The sequence below is a fragment of the Dermacentor albipictus genome, chromosome 7 (genome assembly GCF_038994185.2).
Source record: "Dermacentor albipictus isolate Rhodes 1998 colony chromosome 7, USDA_Dalb.pri_finalv2, whole genome shotgun sequence".
Classification (NCBI taxonomy): domain Eukaryota; kingdom Metazoa; phylum Arthropoda; class Arachnida; order Ixodida; family Ixodidae; genus Dermacentor; species Dermacentor albipictus.
In genome coordinates, this window is record NC_091827.1 from 70,193,282 (window position 1) to 70,213,770 (window position 20,489).

Here is a 20,489-nt window from a genome sequence, read left to right on the forward strand (position 1 = left end):
AAATACCGGCGCTCGTTGTACAGATGAGGTGGATTAGGTTCACACACATTCTCATCCTACGCATAGAACAAGTCTCTGTCACAGTTCTTGCTCAGTTTAAATAAATAGCGCTAAGCGATTCACGGCCTCAAGGCCGAACGTTGCTGGAGCGGCGGCCGACGGCTGATGCCTGTGCGGAACAATAAATTGGCTGTCGTCTCACCCTGCCCTTTCAATGATGGTTTTCGAGTTAAACATTACCGTATGTATTCCGAATTATTCCGTATATTTGTCTCGAATTTTCGGTACCGTTCTTAGCCAATTGAGTAATTTTACGCATTCTTCAAATTTCAAGCAGGCTTCAGCATTTTTCATGTTATTACCAGGAAGATAGCGCGGAAGCGATGCAAAGTCACTAGACTGAATCACTAGTCACTAGAAGTCACTAGAGTCACTAGTCACTAGAAGAAGACAAGTCCACTTGTCGAAACGTTGGCTCCGGCTTTCACCTTGTTCTCGTTTTGCTCGTAGACTGAATAATGAATGTCTCAGGATAGCAGTTGCGGCTGCTTTGGATTGGAGTCGATCGCCAGGGGATCGTTCGACGAATGCCTATCTAAGGGGACACACGCATTTGCACTTTACTTTACCTATTGACTTCTCAATTATATGGCCCCCTGTCACTGTTGCTGCTTCCTCAGAAGCGTTCTCTTTTTTTTTTTCGAGCTAATGGAATGCACAACATGAAGATATTAGCACCTTTACTCGCCACCCGACCCACTCCATCACCAAGGGGACGCAAAAAGAATTGCTCCGAAAAATAATCCAAAAACGAGCAAACAAACATATGGGGGGCAGGATACGAGTGTACTGACGCAGAAACCTTGTGAATGTAGTACATAGATTACGAGTTCGCAGGCCACGTCAGCTTAATATCACAAACCCACAATCAATCAATCAATCAATCAATCAATCAATCAATCAATCAATCAATCAATCAATCAATCCGTCAATCAATCAATATTTATTTCCCGTGTAACAATGAAGGAGCGCGAAGAAAAAGTCGCGAAGAGTCATGTCAAGCTGGGCATCTCCTCGGTCAGGCATGCACAATTAATTCTCATCGCCCGCATGAGCTTTATACACGAATGATTCGGGTTTCAGTATAGTGGGTGCCTCTTTCCTTCCTCTGGAGACAATGAGTGAAGCAACCAACTCAGAATTACCTTGAACCCCGATATAAATTATTTATCTTCCTTACCACGAACGCTTATTTATGTGTCTGAAACAACATGCTTCCGGCGAGGGCCAGGCGTTGAACTCGGTGCCTCCGATGTTTGGGGTGGGCTTTCATCTCGGCCCGCCTTCTCAGGCCTACGTGTTTTTTCCCATTCGAATATGTCCATGGCAACTTGCGCTTTGCAGTAAAGTCCGAACAGAATAGGCAGCAGTGGGAAAGGAAATACTGTCACACGGTAAGGAAAAAAAGAAATAATAAATTAGATGTCTCTTTCATCACGCCATTTCTTTCTTTTTTATAATTTACTAAAGTTATCAATCGACATTTTTAAATGCTCCCATAAGCATGTCACACCCACGATTGCATCGAGTAAGGAAATAGCTTTCTTTTTCATGGCCATATTTGCACCAAATTCGTCTACATAATTTTCTACCGAGAATCGTCTCACGACCATACATATTCAAATTTTCGGTAGTTTGCACGTACTGCTACTGTTTCTGTTTTTCTTAGGAGTTTCTTTTTTCCTTCTAAATACCATGTTGCAGATAGCACAGTTTTGCATTTGCGCATGAACTATGCTAAAGTGGCCGATCATTATACTACTTGATCACGCAAATTAATCTACGCCACTGGCTCCGCCACCGCGGCGATTTCAAAAGCAGGCTCCATATTGACAAAAAAGTTATCACGCTAGCATTGTTAGTAAGAACTAGTTGGAGCCAATCCTGACACTGAACGTACTTATGCACGAAAAAGGTTTGTGAATACCACACTCGCAAATCTTATACTTAGTGGCGGTGAAGACGACAGCGCACCTTCCCGGTTGTGGAGCAGCCAATTTGAACACCGCGTTCAGGGTGGGCGTTCACCAAGCGCCCCGCGCGCTGACGTCATTCGTAAGAACCGGCGATCAGCCAATTCTGATGCGGAACGCGAAAATTGGCAATAGTGGTCTGCCAGTGACGAACGCTATTTACGAAAGAAAACCTTTTGTCGACGCGGTGCAAGAACATTTGCGTGAGCAGTTTTGCTTGTTAATCCGAGGCGGACACTCAATTTGATCGCATGTGATAGTCGAAAAAGGCAACAGGCATTGCCGCTGCTATTATAAAACGCATTCTATGCGTGCAATCGCGCACTGCAGTGTTTGTTACGTAACGTGGATGTTTTGTTAGTTATCCATAAAGCGCATAGGTTTGACGTGCTCCGCTGATATTAAGGGAATCGTTTAGATCTACACATTATAGTAACGACCATGTGGAGGCAATAAAACTATTTATAGAAAGCACGGTGTAGTTAAATTGCATAAAAGTAAGTTTGCCATAACATTCATATATTCATTGAAGTAAAGTATAAATAAAAAATTGAAGAAAGATCTTATCTCTTGCCATTCCAAACGTCTTATTTTAACACTTTCTTCCACAAAGCTGCACTTTCTTCAGCTGTCATTACCACTTTTCCTAATTATGAACATAAAGCTCAGTGCAAGTTTCGCCTTCAATCACAGTAAATTGCACAATTACATTGAAATAAAAGCAGTTATTTCACGGACTTTCACCACTGTTTTCATGTGCTCGCTAGTAAAAACTGACCTTTTCGCATTCCCTCACCTTTATCCCTCATAATCCTGTTTTGGGTCATAATATCGTGCGCAACCAACGTTAGATGGCGCAACGATGAAAGAAAAGCATCAATAGCATAGATCTTTAACTCAAATAGGCTAGGCGAGTATTTGTCACCGCCCCATTTAAGAGGGGAGGCCAATAAATCACCACCACCACCACCATAATAATAATAATAATAATAATAATAATAATAATAATAATAATAATAATAATAATCCACACTGTTCACTGACGCGAACCATCAGCCAAGCATTAAAAAAAGCATCTTTAAGGAGACACTATGGAAAATCTTAGCTGAAGTAAAGAGATGGATCGATGTTCGAAGACACCGAAGAAGCCAGTTGTACCGCGACCAGAGCTTTAGATACATAGAGAAACAGGAGCTGTACGTATTGAACACGATTTGAGACTCTGCAGAGACATTGCAGATCTAGCCCGACGTCGTCGAACTGCTTCATTAAAGCTGTGTCACTACTGGCTGAACAACTACAACATGTAATTACATTGCGTTATACACGAGGGAAAATGCTACTTGTAACTTCTATCCGGTTGAAAAGAAGAAGAAAAAAAAGCGAACTCTTGACGGTAGCATTGAGGACGCCTCTGGTGGTCCGGCAATTTTGTTTTCGGTGATGATTTTTGGAGCGTCAGACTGCCTCGCACTTGGCGAGCAATCTCAATGGCGCTTAAGAAATGCGGCCCCTTCAGTGGTGATTTTATCTGCAACTAAGCCGTTTTCTGGAGCTGAATGAGAGCCGCGAAGTCTCTGGACATGTATTTTAGCATTATACGTTGACCTGATAATTTTCTTTAATCACCAGTATTTTCAACATCTGATCATGAGTGTAGTCATTTAGCTCCACTGCAGGACGTAGGATCCGCCGTCTTCAATCACCCCTGTCTTGCGTTAGCCGATTCCAAGTTGTGCCTGGGAATTTCCTAATTCAATTCTATCACGTAATTCCCTGCGTTTTTCGACTGCGCTTCCCTTGGCACCCATTTTATAGCTACAATAGAACACTGGTTATCTAACCTACGCATTTGGGCATTACATGGAATTTACATGGCATTACAGGGCATTACGGATTTACGCATCACATGAACTGCCGAGCACCGTTTTTTTTTTGCATTTTTCTTCTATCAATTGGAATGCGTACTGCTCACGTTTGCTCCCAAATCCACACGGCTCTCTTTTTGTCTCTTAACGCGACGCCTAATGCTTCTCGTTCCATCGCTCCTTGCGCGGTCCTTAACTTGCTCTCAAGCTTCTTTGTTAACGTCCGCGTTTCTTCCCCATATGTTAGCACCGGCAGGATGCAATAATTATACACTTTCCTAGGTTTAGCGGTAAGCAATCCGTCATTATTTGCTAATGCCTGTCGTGTGCGCTTCAACCCACGTTTCGTTCTGTTGTAAATTTGGTTTTCACGATCAGGGTCGCCTTTGAGTAATTCACCTAGATTAACGTACCCTTGCACATATTCCATAGGCTTACTTCCAATGATGAATTATTGTTATCTTGCCAGGTTATTAAACATTGCCTTTTTTCTTCGCCATATAAATTCTCCATCGTGCTTTACCATTTTCTCGGCTACGGTCCTCACTCATTTGTTGCAAGTCCTCCCCATCGTTGCTGAAGAGGACACTGTGATCTGCAAACCCTAGGTTGCTGGGATAGTGGTCATCTTGGCAGAATTATACAAGAAGTGTATGGGGGGAGCTGCGTGGCAGCGCCGTGGACAGAGCGGGTCCACAATTCGCTATAGTTTCGGGTGCGTAGTCGGTAGATGGCGTGGCAGACGGCGTGAGGGGGAAAGAGGAGGGCGGAGGGAGTGCGTCTTTTACATTGAGCTAACGGGAAAATGAGAGCATATGACCGTTTTGCGCGCGCTTTACCAGCACTGTGCCGAGATTTTTAGCGCATAATGAGGGAAAACGATTCGTCCTGCGTTGTGACACGGGGTACAAGTCCTGCAAGAAAAAAAGTTCTCGCCCTATTTTGTGGCAAAATACGACGATCGTTCTGAACAGTGCGTGCAATCCCGAGAAAGGATCGATTCTTTCAGCCGACAGACCACGTCTGCGAAGAACACTTCAAGCACCAAGTCGTGTGCGATGAATGGACAGCGCAGCACAATCTAGCATACCGTTACAATGCGTAAAGAAATTTACCGTGTTTTACAGCACCCACAAAATGTTCTTGTACATATTGTGCAGCTCTCTCTGTAGCGTTCGCACGCCGGGTCCATCTGCAAACACTCATGTTTTCTTTGTTCAGTAAACGCCTGCAATCTCGTAGGCGTCCCCGAAAAAGTCATGCGATATACAGACCTAAGGTCATCGCCTCGAATCACACTAGTTGAATTCGAACACAATTGCTACTGACACGTGAACTTCTTTGTCTTTCTCGGGTTACTACGTTTCACCGCCTAACAAACGTTAATGCTCAGCCCAGGACTCGCCTGCTTGCATCGGAAGTTTCTCAGATGTTATCGATGGTTCTATCCGCTGTCTGTTGTCACCGTACTTTGTGCAATCTGACTGCATGTATGCGCGACGCGAATTGTGTTGTACTTGCTATAAAACACGCGTAGCCTGCTTTTCTGGGCACAGGTTTGCCCATTAAAGAGTTAGTTTCACCATTTACAGTTTTGCTACTGTGTTCCTGACCTACCACGTGACAATACTACTTCCGTTGCCGTGAGTACAATCTTTGGCATGGATAAGGAAGATGCTTGAACGGGCTAATTTCATTGCTGCGTGTGCGGAACCTCGTAACGACAGGCTCACCCTCCTAGAAAGTGTGTGAGCAACCATGCATGGTTAATAAAACGTCGGGAGCGAAGCCATAGCTAGTCAAACATGAAACTGTGCACCTTGATTGGTGACGGGCATTTAGTTACTCATAACTAGAGAAGACATAATGCCTCGTACAACACCGAATGACGGTTTCCCATTATGCAGGTGTTCAAATCTACGCAACAATACGTGGTAGATTACAGGTATGGTACTGAAAATCAGTAAATGCCGAACAGGCTCTTTTGAGGTATCTAAGCTGCGGGAGCCTCTATTGGACGCAATAAGTGAAATTGCCACGGATTTGGCTGTTACAATCCTTTCAAAGGAAGGCCGTCTCCTCATAAACAATGGCACAAAGTGCCGTTTGGTTCGCCTTGCAGCAGCACAAGATCACGCCGGAGGCGGCGTGGTACGTGTGGTATGTGCATGTTGCACAATGTGTGAGAAACCAAGAATGTGGCCTTTTTATGTGATTCCCCGGCACTGTCATTGCACTAAAGGCCTTGCATAGGCGTTTGACAGCCACGACATTGTGTTTCTAGCTTCACTTTCCGGTATTCGCTATTGCATAAAGGGTATACGGAGCAGCCACCTGGAATATATGTACTTTTGTTGTTGTTGCTGCTGTTATTGTTGTTTTGATGCCCCATTTATATTCGCCTACATCCGCTTCGATGTTTTCTCCCAGCATGAAGAGCCCATAAACGGCATTCGAAAAGAAAGAAAGAAAAACGCACGAAATAAGCTTCGAAATGCGTTCATTACTTAGCATACTTTGGCGTACATTCCTAACGCACATACGCCAATCCGGCGGGACCCCGATGGATGGCGTCTGCTCTCCCGCTCGAAAACCAGTTCCCACACCTCCCGTATTCTTCCACCGTGGTCGCCATTGATCCCAAGTCCTATCCTTCCTCACTTTTATAAAGCTCGAATGCTTGTTCTTAATTAAGGACAGATCTTTACTTTGTATCATCCCACAGAGACGTTCGTGCTATAGCGTAACACTTACCAAGCAGCTTTCTGACTGCGCCACTCGCAATGTCGTAGTCCGTCAAGAAGAAGAAACAGCTGCCGTACGCCCCGACCAGGTTGACCGCACAGAGAACGCCCTTGAGTACCGACTCTGCGACCGGTCCACATCGCGTCGTCTGCGATTTAAACAGTTATCTCATGATTACGGTGCCACGTCATAGGGAAATACATTGAAGCAGACTTTGTTAAAATGATGCTACTGGGCGGCTGCTTTGTTGGTCGTAACGTCCGATAGCCACAGCTGACGTCATGATGGACGTCCACTGGAGATACCTTATACGCTTAATGTAGTTCTACGTAAGTTCCACTAAGTATGTGTCCATGTGGAATAAGATTACAAGCACCTGATAAACTCTTGTAGCGTACAATTTAGTTCAGGGAGACTACCACGCATTTCCGCGATGATTGCTTATCGAAATGCCTTCGTTGTAGCCACGAGTCGGGTCCGCTGCACTGTCTTCAGCCGTAGAACATCATAGCCGCAGCAACAAACGAATTTCAGAAGGCGAAACACAATTTATCTTGTGTGGCAGAGGCTATCAAGAAATGTTTTTATGTAACAGCCTCGCTGTTTTCGTTGCCCACGGATTCTCACGTTTTACGAACGAACAACGTTCAAGTCGAGATTCTCTTAATTGTCACACTGTTATTGCAGGTGAAGAATGTGTAAAAAAAAAAACTTACCGTGGACGCCAGTGAGAGAACATGGCGGACACGTGCCATGTTTTCGAATTGCAGCCCTATATTAAATAAAGCTATTACTTTCAAAAACAGTTAAATTAAAAAAAAGAACTGTCTGCGAATAAACCACACACTCGAAGAAAGAAGGCTTACTGACCCTATTCACTGATAAAGGTCTTGCGACAGTGGCATAGCAAATTACAACTACAAATTGCCCCAGGAGCACTTCTGCGATTCCTAAAGGCAAGTACTATCCAACCGGCAGTGTTGCCCTAACCAGGTTTCAGTTTCTTACCTGAAATATTCCTCAGAAATTGTTTGGAAATTGCAGCGCACTCACAAAAGTCACAAACCATTTCGATCATAGCGCATGCCTTTTATTTGAAGTCTGCTCGGCCTGTTCATTAGCGCAAAATAATAAAAATGTTCACAAGCAGAAAGTGATGTAATTGCGCTGGCACGTGGCTCTTTACGGGAAGTTGCGATGCCATTACAGACACTACACGGTCTGTTAAAGCGTTCAAGTGTGCCTGAAATTTTGTTGCAACCACGTTTTTCACTTTCACGTACTGTAACACCTGAGTATATAGTTTGAACATTGTGCGAAGAGTTTGAGCCAAACGCTCAACCTTGTTGTCGCTATCAGTGCTTTACTCTTTGGACTTTTTTTTCTTTTTTTCTGTTCACCATTTGCCGCCCCTTCTCTGTGCAGGGTAGCCAACCGGGCTCATTTATGGTTATCCTCTCAGCTTTCTTTTATCTCTCCTTATATTTTGTCTCTTACGGGGCATGACTGAACCGGCTTAATCGTTATGGTTTCCTCGTATAATTATCCACAAATATAGACAGCAGAGTACGACACGACAACTTCGCATATTTCTTCCTTCAAAGATAGCAAACATTTTTTAATAGAGTAACGTGTTCTCTACAGGCGTGTCTGCAAGAATGATATGGCTATTCTCGTGCGGCTACACCGTCTGGTATACAGCCACTGAGATGCCACCTCATACGAAACGAATACTGGTAAAAACAATTGCTGCCATTTGATTCAATTTGTTTCATTTTCAGTAAATATTGCTCTTTAAACTTTTTTTCTTTTAAATGGAATTAACCTATTCTGAACTTTTGTTTCAGTTGTTTTATAATTCTCAGTTTATTCTTTGGGTTACACAATTTTTCGTTATTCCCCCATGGTGGGAGTTGCGTCACTGACTCACAACGCTTCACAAGTACTGTTGTGACTATAGAGATGGGCACTGGTCGCACGTGTGCATACTCACCGGCACGTAGTCGTTTAGTTGTCTGTAGTTGCGTAACGTTATGAATAAGGGTATGATTTAGACGCCACAGAAATACGTCTTTTCTACTTCCTCTTTCCTGTTGGCCTGCAAAGCACGAGGTCGCACGGTCGAATCTCGGCCACGTCGGCCGCATTTTGATGCGGGCGCAATGCGAAAACTCCCGTGCACTTAGATTTAGGTGCAAGTTAAAGAACCCCAGGCGGTCCAAATTTCCGGAGTCCCCTACAACGACGTGCTCCATAATCAAATCGTAGTTTTGACAAGTAAAACCCCAGAACAAATTTATTTTGCTTTCTCTTTCACGCAAGCGCAACTATCTCCCTCTATCCTTCTCCTTTACTTCTTTTTTTTTACTTTTGGCTACAGTTTGTTGATCTTCGATCAGCCTCCCATTTCAGATTTGACAGCTAAACCATCTTTTTCTTTTTCATCCTTTTCAAGCACTTCCATAGGCAGCGATACACGTGGGCGAGTCTGATTAGACAGAGAGAAAGAGAGAGAGTGAGAGAGAACGATAGACCACCAGGGACGTTACCCTAAAGTAGTTCTGCTCGGGCACCCGGCACATGGCAAACGAATACGGGGTTCGAAAGGATTTAGACAGATTTTGTGTCCGGTCCACTGAGACCAGCGCGTGCTCGCCACGGTGTAGTATGCATGGAGCTGCTAAAGGGCCGTTTATAGTCCGACGTAACGCACGCACGCGCGCGCGCGCGCGCGCACGCTACGTCACGTCGGCGAAAACGACACCTCTATAGTCGGGCACACCGGCGCAGCTAACGTAACCGGCGGCTTCCAACGCGCCCCGGCGGGCCCGGCGCCGATTTGGCTCCGGAGCCATTCGCGCGTCGAAGTCGGCGGAACTCTCGCACCACAATGCACTGCGCGCGAAGAAAAAGGCGCCAACACAACTCCGCAGACGGCTTTTGCGGACGGCGCGCGACTTGGTGAACCTTCTGCGCATGCTCCGAAGATAGCAGCCTACGGCGCGCGCGTTGAAGTATAGAGGGGATGGCATGTCGGCTGGCGCAGCGCAACCGACGTAGCGTGACTGACCGCGAACGACGCTCGCCCGCGCGCCGAGAACGTCGGACTATAAACGGGCCTTTAGCAGGAACGCGAATATGTCAGCATGGCCGCGGAAAACCAAAACGCGTCCCTGGCTTCGGCACAGCCCATTGAGTGGAGCGTGACAGTGCACTCTCTCGGCTTCGTCATTTCGCAGTCGAACTCACTGCGATTCCTTTAAAGACACTGCGATACTTTCAATAACGTCAACGCGCAGGCCCTGCCTGCGCGCCGATGCGATGAATGCAAGACGACGCCAACGGCGACGGCGCAAATGCGCGTCCTGTGTCCGCATATTTGGTAATCACAATAAGAAGAGAATGAGGTCACACCGGAACAGAAAGAGACATAGAGATGAACACAGAGTAAACCGCGTACATTATTTGGCGGCCGCAGGCGGCGCTCTTAAAGTCTATCGTGAAAACCCGTAGACATCAGGAAATTTAGTAACGCAAACATAGAATCCTGCGCGAAGCTCCTTTGGGAGCCCCGGCCAACGAATTTTTCGTTTTTGTTCTGATCGTGGAAGGTTGTCCAGACTACCAAGCACTGTGAACATCACTTGCCTGTGGGCATCTATTACGTGGTGTAAGGATTGGGGTCTGGCATGAAATAGATGGTAGCTGGCCCATGCCGTCGTCTGACTCATCCACGCTAAGGACGTTGTTGAAGGGAGGGACTTGTTCTCATAGAGAACGAGGAATATGGGATTTGCGTACAATATCTACATGAATGGTGGAGAACATTACAGTTCATCAGTCTAGCATGCCTGAAAGATAATTCACACTGAAGAGCCGCAAAACGGCTGCTTAAAAACACTCTGTCCTGCCTAGATCCCTAGGTGAGGGAAAACGGCCGTTCAACCTTCGACCAACGGCAGCGTCTAAAGTAATCGTAGCCCACCAGCCTTTAACGGGGAGGGTTTACACACTCACTTCCGAACAGGTTTCACTGAACACACCGAGGTGAGAGGGTTCTCGCAGACAGGGTTCTTGACCCGAGCAGGCGCCTCTTGATCCCAGAGCTGACTTCGCAGTCAGTGGCCGCCGCATCTGTCAATTCACTGTGACGACTTCTGTCGCCCATGGGAAAGCACCGCAAAACATCCCCTTCCAGGAGTTCCCACGCTCCAAGCAAACCGTGAAGGCAACCAAGAATCGACCAACATTACATGGTCCGCCGAATGTAGCTAGACAAGCCGGCGCCGGACGGCTGTTAGCGCAGCGCATTGCTGTATTTACAAGGCGAGTCGTCGCAGCGGGCCGGGAAAATTTTGCAGGTCGGTACCCCTGCAGGCCGATCGTAACAGTGGACAGAGACACTGATAATGTATTAAAAAATTGACTGCGCGAGTGAGACTATAGAGGGCCTCCGTTGGCTAGGCACAGATAGTGTACGCGAGCTGACTAAGACTGAACCGGCTCGGTTGACGACATCGGGATCCAGTCGCATTGTCCCGGAAGCGGCGAAGACGTTTTAGGCGAAGCGCGCAACCGAATAAAAATAACTGGGAGCAACAAAACGAAGCCGTCAACGTAGAAAGATACCTACGAGCCATGACCGCACGGGAGCCGTGGCGGCGATCCCGGCGCAAAGCATCTCCGCCATGACCAGCAGGTAGTTGGTCGTCGTCCAGAGGAGCATGTGTGGCTGCACCGTGTGCCAGAGGAGCACGAAGGTGAAGCTGGCGCTTGTGCCCAGAAAACGCCACCACGCTGTCCAGCGGCCCGCGATCACCGCTTTGTAGAGGTACCTGCGCATCAAAGGGCGGAGCGGATAGACTTCAAACCAAATAAATGTGTAATCCAACGTAAGAAATTACGATATTTATGTCCTTGGTAGAACGCTACTTAGATACAACGCACATGTGAAGCGAAGCTTTGGTGAAGCGATTAAATAAATGCCACACAACTAACCGCGAAGCCTGGAATTCTGTTTGATTTTATTCTCTCTTGCCCAGCTGACCGATGTAAGTGCATTTAAATCTGCAGTTGAATGTTATCTGTACTATTAGCAGCCGCATTAATTTTTTTCGTCTTCACTGTGCATGTTGTTCCCCACTCCTTTATGTAACGTGTTCGGGCGTCAAAGGTATTCAAATAAATAAAAAAAGTAACTATTCAAATAAAGTTCACTGTCTGTCTGTCTGTCTGTCTGTCTGTCTGTCTGTCTGTCTGTCTGTCTGTCTGTCTGTCTGTCTGTCGGTCTGTCTGTCTGTCTGTCGGTCTGTCTGTCTGTCTGTCTGTCTGTCTGTCTGTCTTGTCTTGTCTTGTCTGTCTGTCTGTCTGTCTTGTCCTGTCTTGTCTGTCTGTCTGTCTGTCTGTCTGTCTGTGTTCCGCGCGTAGTTTCATGAAATGGTTAGGTTTAAGCGCCGCAGTGATTACAACTTCTACATTCCCTGCGTAAAATTACATACATGTGTATACATAGCATAACATATGTATACATAGCGGAAATTAGCGGAAAGCAAACACTATAATTTTGTTTCCGAAGTCCGCCGCGCCACCCTGGCGGCGGATGGCTGTTTAAACAAAGTGTGAAAGATCAAATCGTGTCAACTAAAATGTGTCACTTGTGTTTGCTGTTCCTAACCTCAGTTTGAAAGTCTATGGGTCATTTTTCGAGGAGTACTTTGCTCTACAGAAACGAGATGGCGCTACCGGCGGCGCGCCGCGCGCTGTGTCAGGCGAAAACGTGCAAAAGCTTAAGAATTTACAGCTTTACAGCTTTTACCTTGCGACTAGGTGATCAGCCGTCAGAAATGCAAGAGGGTGATCGCTAACGCCCTGTGCTGATCATGCAAACTACAAAATGTGAAGCGGACGAGAGAAGACCTGTGCAGAACCTGGCTCCAAGAATAGTTACTGACACGTAGAAGAAAGGAATGTGTCTGTGTGACCAAGTCCGTGGACTGCTGCTACACAAGGAGTGCCTGTGCTGCCGACCCTTCGCAATGCGCAGGTTTCCGTGAGGATAAAACATTCGCTCACCCACCAACACTCATGCAAACCTCCAAAGAAAGAACTTCGATTCCATAACGTCGGGAAGATGATCGCCGCTGGTTACATGGTGACAAAAAAAATAGAGTCGTTTCCTGGCATAGTAAGTTCCCTGCATGTTATCTAGACACATCCATCCCATCACAGACTCAAACTTACGTCCACATTTTAGCTCACTAATCAATGATAGATGAATGGAATCAGTGTGCTGAAGCTTGGGTGATGGTTAAACCGACATAACATGAATGGTCGGAGCTGAACGTCTTGTGGTTCTCCATAGAGTAAGCTAGTGACTAGTCATGATACGTCTTTGCTGCAAGCTATTACGAAGTACAGAACAACTACGTTCCAAGACACAAATGTGCGCAGCAAGAACAGATATATCGTAACTGATCACACCTGCGAGCGATTAGGCAGATAATAAACAATCAGATAGCGACCGCACGAAGGAACGTTTCTGGGTCAGCAATATAACAAGTTGCTGCTTCAAAGTGATTGGAAAATAAAAAATAAAGAGCGAAAGGCGCTATATGGTATGGTATGAAGAACTTTATTTAGGTCCTGAGGGATCAGTCTGGGAATGATGCGGGCCGCTCCCACGTCCTGCTGATTTACTTCACAAGCGAAAAGCTTGGACAACTAGAAATACATTTCGATCCCCGCTTATAGTACTAGCACCGTATGTAAGCGACGAAGTGTAATGAGCTCAGAAATCGTTTACGTGTAGTTGCGGCCAAAGCTTCGTTCGTGTCACTCACCAAGTTACGTGAGCCTACGATATCCGTGAAATTAGCCGTTTGCTGAGCCGCGCCGGGGACGTCATGTACATCCATTGGGGAACACGGAGTCATTGGAGGCAGCTTGGGGCAACCAATGGAAACGTCACCATGTGATCAAGCGGGGCGGTGGCCATGGCTATCGTCGTGCAAAGGTTCTATATGCCGGTTTCGTCTGAGTCAGCCGCGGCTGACGACTGCACAGCTCAACTGTCTCAGACGATCATGCGTGTTGAAAGTATTGGTGACTGTTGTGTGCGCCGTACTTGGCCGTAACGACACTTTCCGCTTTCATTGGAAGACCGACCATGGGGAACTTTGGAACCACCTGAACTTTCGGGGTGTCAAGTAACGGCTGAGCCATAAGCTCCAATCAGACAATAAGATAGGTACGTCGGAGCTCTCTCAATCTCCGAAATTACCGTAGCATTTGAAAACGAAGACCACTGCCTTAGCTTTTGTTCGTACATTCTTTTCATTCCATTCCATTCTGAATATTCTTTCCCTAGGAGTCTCCTCTCCTAGAAACTACCACAGGGATGTTTGCTCAGCCGTGGAGGAATGTATAGATGTTTCAGGGCTGTTTTCTTGAGTTCATCACATCGTACTATTTCTTCATTTCTTCCCGACAGTTTAACCAGCTTCGGTATTAGCAGCAATTTTCCTAATACTATCCAAATCGTGGCCAATCGCCCGCAGTGGGTATGCGCCACCACAGAGGGCAAATCAAACCAAACCAAACCAACACGAAGCACGAGATACACCTTTCTTAAATACAAAACATTAACACACAAGAAGTTGAAGGTTTCTATAGCTACAGAAGGATGTCTAAGACAAAAGTATATCTACAAACAAGACAGTAAAAACTGCGTTATTCAACAATAATTTGGTAATCAAAAAAGAAAGACTTACTTGACTATCCACCTGTACAGCGCAATATCGAAATGCCTGTGTAAAGAAAGCAAGCAAGCAGTATCATTTAGAAAGAAGAAAAAAAACACGAAAAAGTAATGTCTACAGGAGTAAGTTGCCGAATCATATATATATATATATATATATATATATATATATATATATATATATATATATATATATATATATATATATATATATATATATATATTACACACAAAAGTAAATTAAAAATTAAATTATGGGGTTTTACGTGCCAAAACCACTTTCTGATTATGAGGCACGCCGTAGTGGAGGACTCCGGATATTTTGACCACCTGGGGTTCTTTAACGTGCAGCTAAATCTAAGTACACAGGTGTTTTCGCATTTCGCCCCCATCGAAATGCGGCCGCCGTGGCCAGGATTCGATCCCGCGACCTCGTGCTCAGCAGCCCAACACCATAGCCACTGAGCAACCACGGCGGGTACAAAGAAAAGTATATGAATACTGGCCTCCAGATGTTCGCCGCGGTGTGGAGTCGCACCGAGCACCGGGGCCGGAGCTCGGGCCCCGTGTAGACGCCGTCCAGCCAGAAGAAGAGCGAGGGGACGCCGTAGGTGAAGTTGTACTTGAGGTAGAACTGCAGGGCGCTCAGGTACACGATGCCGGCCAGCGTCCAGCCGGACTGCGCGCCGAACCAGCGCGGAGTCAGCGCGGCGCTGTGCACGTAGGAGAGCCGCAGCAACGCCTCCATGGCGCCGTAGCCCAGGGCCAGCCGGGCGCACCTCAGGAGGAAGTGTAATAGGCGCTTGCGGTTCCACGCTGGTGGACGGTACGGCTGCGCGACCAAACGAAATCAGCCTCGGCGGTTTCCATTCCATTTTCCATTTATTTACCCTAAAGGCCCAGCTTGGGCATTACATAGGGGGGGGGGGGGGGGAGAACAATTGATATACAATATACAATGATATACAATATACATTGTAAGTCGAATATCCTTATATGAAGTAGTACATGCTATACAACCTTTACATCACTTCAATTTCGACATCATACGCCAATAATTATTAAATTATACAAACAATATTATGACATCTGAAGAAAGGCAGGAAGAAATGTTAATGCTGTTAATGTTAGTTGTATATATGTGTCACGTTGCATCGTGAAGGTTAAGAGACCACGGTCAGTGTGAAAACTGTCAGATCACGAAGCTAGCTATTTGTTTTTTAATTTCTGTATAAGGCGAGCTTGTGTCCAGAAAAAAAAACACAAGAAAAGTAACACTCAAAGCACGACGATATCGGGTGTTTCGCAGCGCGCTAATTTAGCAACAGCCGCTACGTAAGCCGGTGAGGGACTGTACGCGCGTCAGTACTCTGATCTGCAGAGATAACTCCAAACTATAGAATTCTGTTCGTCGTGACGCTGCAAACGCGCTCTTCGGTTATACGCTCAATCGATCTGCACCAAATAGCTCAGAAGCGGTCGCTCTTGAGGCAAAGGGGTGGCGCCTCAAGATCGGCTGTGACCAGTGGTGAGGGAGGTTTCTTACGTGCAACTGCAGTGGCTTATATACACAAACTGCACAGGCGAGGTCAATCAGCTGCTGCCTTGCGCAAGGTGGGAACTCCTCGGACCTGCCATCGCGAGTATGCGCATCGAGTCTATTCAGAGAGAGGGAAACATGCAGGTTTATCGCGTCCTCACTGTCCGGTCCTCTTTTAATCCCTGAAGGTAGCTGTTTCTTCCGAACCTAACCAATTAAATCAGACAGAAGATAGATAGATAGATAGATAGATAGATAGATAGATAGATAGATAGATAGATAGATAGATAGATAGATAGATAGATAGATAGATAGATAGATAGATAGATAGATAGATAGATAGATAGATAGATAGATAGATAGATAGATAGATAGATAGATAGATAGATAGATAGATAGATAGATAGATAGATAGATAGATAGATAGATAGATAGATGTCCTTTTCGCGAAGCCCGAGCTATTAGCAGCCACTAAATAAACATCTCATACCCGCGGCGGTAGCTTAGCAACTATGATGTTGCGATGCTAAGCACGAGGTCGCGGGATCAACGAACAGTTTTTGCATTTCGGTGGGAGCGAAATCCACAAAACGCACGTGTCCTGTGCATAGGGACGCGTTAAAGATCCCCTGGTGGCCAAAATTAATCCGGAGTTCCCCTACTACGGTGTGCCTCACAATCAAATCGTGCGTTTGGCACGTAAAACCATCATAATTCATTCGTAAACATCTCGTAGCCCTCGAACGAATTTCGAACGGGTAATGACTCAGGCGAGACAGCAGAAGTATGCGAACCTGCTCCTTGTCCCGAAGTTCAATCACTGCACAACGTAGCGGCGTTTATTCTTTTTCTTTTTTACCCTTGATGGGTTCCGATAAGCTGTTCCAATGGGACGCCTTCAACTGACCCATTCACCAACCAACATATTCATAAACTTTCTTTGTATGAAAAAAGCACCTCCTCGAGTATGTAGACATAAAAATACCCGTTCCAATATGTAAACATCGGGTCTTAAGATTACTTACGTAAATAAATAAATAAATAAATAAATAAATAAATAAATGATGATGTTGATGATGATGATGTGGTGTTTTATGGCGCAAGGGCCAGGTATGGCCAAAGAGCGGCGTGACAAAGGTAATGTTAACGGCGCATTGTGAATGGTGTAGACAACGAATTCCTCATGCATGGTGTACGGGACATGGCTGTAAAAAGGCCCAAAATCTGTCGCTGTGGATGGCTAGTTAGCTAGTTAATTCGGGTTTAATGGCGCAAAAGCGACTCAGGCTATGCTGCGCCAGTTACAGGACAGTATACGATCCAATGTTAAGGCAGCAATAGCTGCGGGTATAATAAATGAATAGTGATAAAATTTACAAGCCATGGCAAATATCCTGCTTTAGAAAACGACAAGAGTCGTAGTGCAGGCCAGTACCTCCTTCATGAAGTCGTCGTAGTTGGTCAGCGGACCCATAATGAGAGCCGGGAAGTAGAGCAAGTAGGCCAGAGCGTGCAGCACGTGCTTGCGGGCCTCGCTTGGCGCCCTCGACGTTCGGTCAATGAGGTCTGCGGCGACGCTGACGCAGCGGAGCACGTTCCAACCGGTGAAGAAGACGGCCGCCTCGTGCGAACGCTTGCCACCAATCACGCACGGGGAGAACTGCGAACGCGATACGTGAAAAAAAAAATGTATAAAAAATTGAGTGGTGAATTAGAGGTAAACGCGAGAGAAACGTGCTTAACATTACGTCGCGCCTTCTTGAGCTTCCGGGTCGATAATTTACACCCAGTTCATCACGATTTAAAGTCTTGTTAAGGAGCTCACGCGACAAACGTCTTGCGTCTTCAAGGAGCTACGTGCAACTGGCGGTGGTCCGGAGCAGTGCACCGGATGTTGCGTCATATAGAGGGTACCCCACGTAACTTGAGCCTAATATTAGGAATATGCAAATTCCACGTAGCTGCGCAGAACCAAGGTGATGTTCTTTGCCGTCGCTTGGATTTTCTTGCATTCCGCCTATAATTAGATAAATAGTCGTAATTATTTATCGACTTCTCATGTATTTAATTATATGAAAAGTGCCAGTGAAACAATTGTGGAGCAACATGAAAAACTCCCGATAGAATTTTCACTTGGTCTTACGCGCTACATAAAAATGTTTTTCCGAGAATGAAAGTAGTGCGCAAATACACGCAAATTTGCCGCGCCACTGGACACTCGAGACACTTTGCGTGTATCCGCGGGCTCTTTCACGCTCGGAAAAACACATTTATGTATCTTGTTTAATTTCCATCTTCCCGAGAGTAGCCTGGCTAAAGAAAGCAAGGTAGAAGACTGTACTACGATATATCAGAATACCAAAGTTATCTAGTGAGATAAGAGAGCAGCAGAAAAAAAAAATCTATGGCGAAACTCCAAAAGAGCGAAACAACTTTCGTAAAGTTAGACCACTTGGCATTTCTTTCGTAGCTTTAATAGCACCGATTTGGAGAAGTTCATTCATTTCCATTTTCTTTTTTGTTGCTTAGGTTTTTTTTTGAAGAATTAACGAAAATACTCTAACCAAGAAAGAACATTACAACACTTCTTCGGAACTCTGCTCGAAAAGCAGGCATACCGACTCCATGAACTGCCTGTCAAAGGGCGCCTGATAGGAACCAAAATGATGTATCACATACGGCATTGGGGTTTCACAGGCATTTAAGCAGGAAATGCGCGACACATAGTTTCTTCCGTGCGGTTAAAAACGTACCAGTGATAACCAGGGAATTTGCGACGCCAACTTGCTGCTGGTACGATGTATTCCCAAGTTGCGATCACCACTCCAAGTTTTCGGATATTTTTTGCAAGCTTTCGCTGAAGCATGCGAATAACACTGATGTCGTGGAGCACCCGACAGAAACGATGTTTCTTTTTTCTTCTGTTTTTGCTTCTTTGAATGACTCGTGAAGAGCTGCAGATTTATGTCCCACGCGGATCGAAGACTGGGAATCAAACACTACGCTCCGTTTCCTGACCACGCGACACCCGACAGTATAGTGGCGCCATCTGTCCGCGATTGCTGCGACCGATGCACCTGCCCTGATTCAAAAAAGAGAAAAGGAACTCCCCTTTTACTCCCTCCTGCTACTTGATTAAAACAGTGGCACCCTTTGGGGTCGAAATTTGTCCTACAGCGATAATCGTCATCTTCCTTTCCTTGCGGTTCCTTTCGTGAACACTCGGCGCTCGCTGCTGTCCTGTCGTGAATGCTGCGGCACGCTGATAACGCGCAAGACGTTCGTGAGTTGGAAGTACCGGACTTGCAGTGTTGAAGAAAGGAAATGCGGTCAAGACAGGTGACGATTGTCGTTCTGGGAAAAGATAAGCACCAAAGGGGTGTAAATTTTTTTTGAGAGAGTAGTGAAAGGTACGGCTACACCTTCACAGGAGCTAGAACCACTACCGTCACACCCATGTCAACGCTGCTTTGTCCATTAAAAGCTTTTTTCCCGACCAGTCTAGATCGAAGCGCATGCCGAAAAATAAGTGCCACAATGCATTACATAATGTGTGCATCAACTCACCTCAAACCGAGGCATGAACGACAGCGTCGTGGTGGCCACTATCACCGAGCCGACCACGTACACCACGGATCGGCGACGAAGCCAAACCGCGACGAACGACGCCGTCGCCATGATTCCGGTTCTGAGCCACACATCCGCCGGGAAACACCAAATCATGAAGAGGAGTGAGTAGGCCACGTAGAAATGCTGCAGGAACTGCGGTGTCATCGCACGCACAAAACGAGTAGGTATACATACTAAGCGCTTAAACAAACACTGCAGATGAACGCAGTTTACGCTGGCAAGAGAGAGAGAGAGAGAGGGGGGGGGGGGTTTATGGAAGCTGATGATGTCAGCCCCGTTATGTGCAGGGCTTGCTAATTCAAGTGACGTGTTTGAAACTGACATGAAGAAAAAAGAAAATCAATAAAATTATATTAAAATATTGTGCAGAAGCTTTAGACGATGATTTTCAACGTAAGCGATTAGCCTGAGAGAACCACCGAACGAACCACCGAGCGAGCGGGCGAGATACAATCCCCCTGCTTACCGCACATCCCCGCCGCTCGGTTGCCTGAGGACACGCCCCCTTTCCTTCGGTACTTTCCTCTTCGTGACAGCCGTGAAGAGCGAGCGTGTCCATATATTGCTCTACATGGTACGTCGTCTTCAACGCCGTCAGCGTTCGAGCGAACGCTCACCTGCGGTATATCTATTTTAGCGGGTGAGAATCCGCTATGCATTCTCGTACGCCGCATTGTCCATGACGGACTGGCAGAGCTGTTGACTGGCACCGCCGGGCTACCAGATCTCATGGAGCAAGGCAGTCACCTACCTGGGGCTGCGCATTGACCATCGGCTGACCTGGCTGCTGCCAACCAAGGCTCTGTGCGCCCAGACGCTTCGGGTCCACAAAGCGATCTCACAGCTCCTTGCCCGTAGACAGGGATGTACCATCAGTTACCCTGCAGCTCTTTGAAGCTGCAGCCACTTCACGGCTA

At 46.2% G+C, this 20,489-nt stretch overlaps 1 protein-coding gene across 3 annotated transcripts in view; it reads right to left on the reverse strand.

Moving 5' to 3' along the window:
• Positions 1-984: 984 nt before the first annotated feature.
• LOC139047490 (protein-cysteine N-palmitoyltransferase HHAT-like) overlaps positions 985-20,489 on the reverse strand; it is a 30,752-nt gene continuing 11,247 nt past the window's right edge. For 2 of the 3 annotated variants that reach the window (XM_070521301.1, XM_070521299.1), the window contains 7 exons: positions 19,510-19,704; positions 17,378-17,602; positions 14,909-15,234; positions 14,416-14,451; positions 11,280-11,481; positions 6,656-6,794; positions 985-1,444 (listed from right to left, as the gene is read on the reverse strand). In XM_070521301.1, the coding sequence (XP_070377402.1) occupies positions 1,254-1,444; positions 6,656-6,794; positions 11,280-11,481; positions 14,416-14,451; positions 14,909-15,234; positions 17,378-17,602; positions 19,510-19,704 (1,314 nt within the window). In that variant the 3' untranslated portion in view covers positions 985-1,253. The remainder of the gene's footprint in view (positions 1,445-6,655; positions 6,795-11,279; positions 11,482-14,415; positions 14,452-14,908; positions 15,235-17,377; positions 17,603-19,509; positions 19,705-20,489) is intronic. The other variant, XM_070521300.1, reaches the window with a different exon arrangement.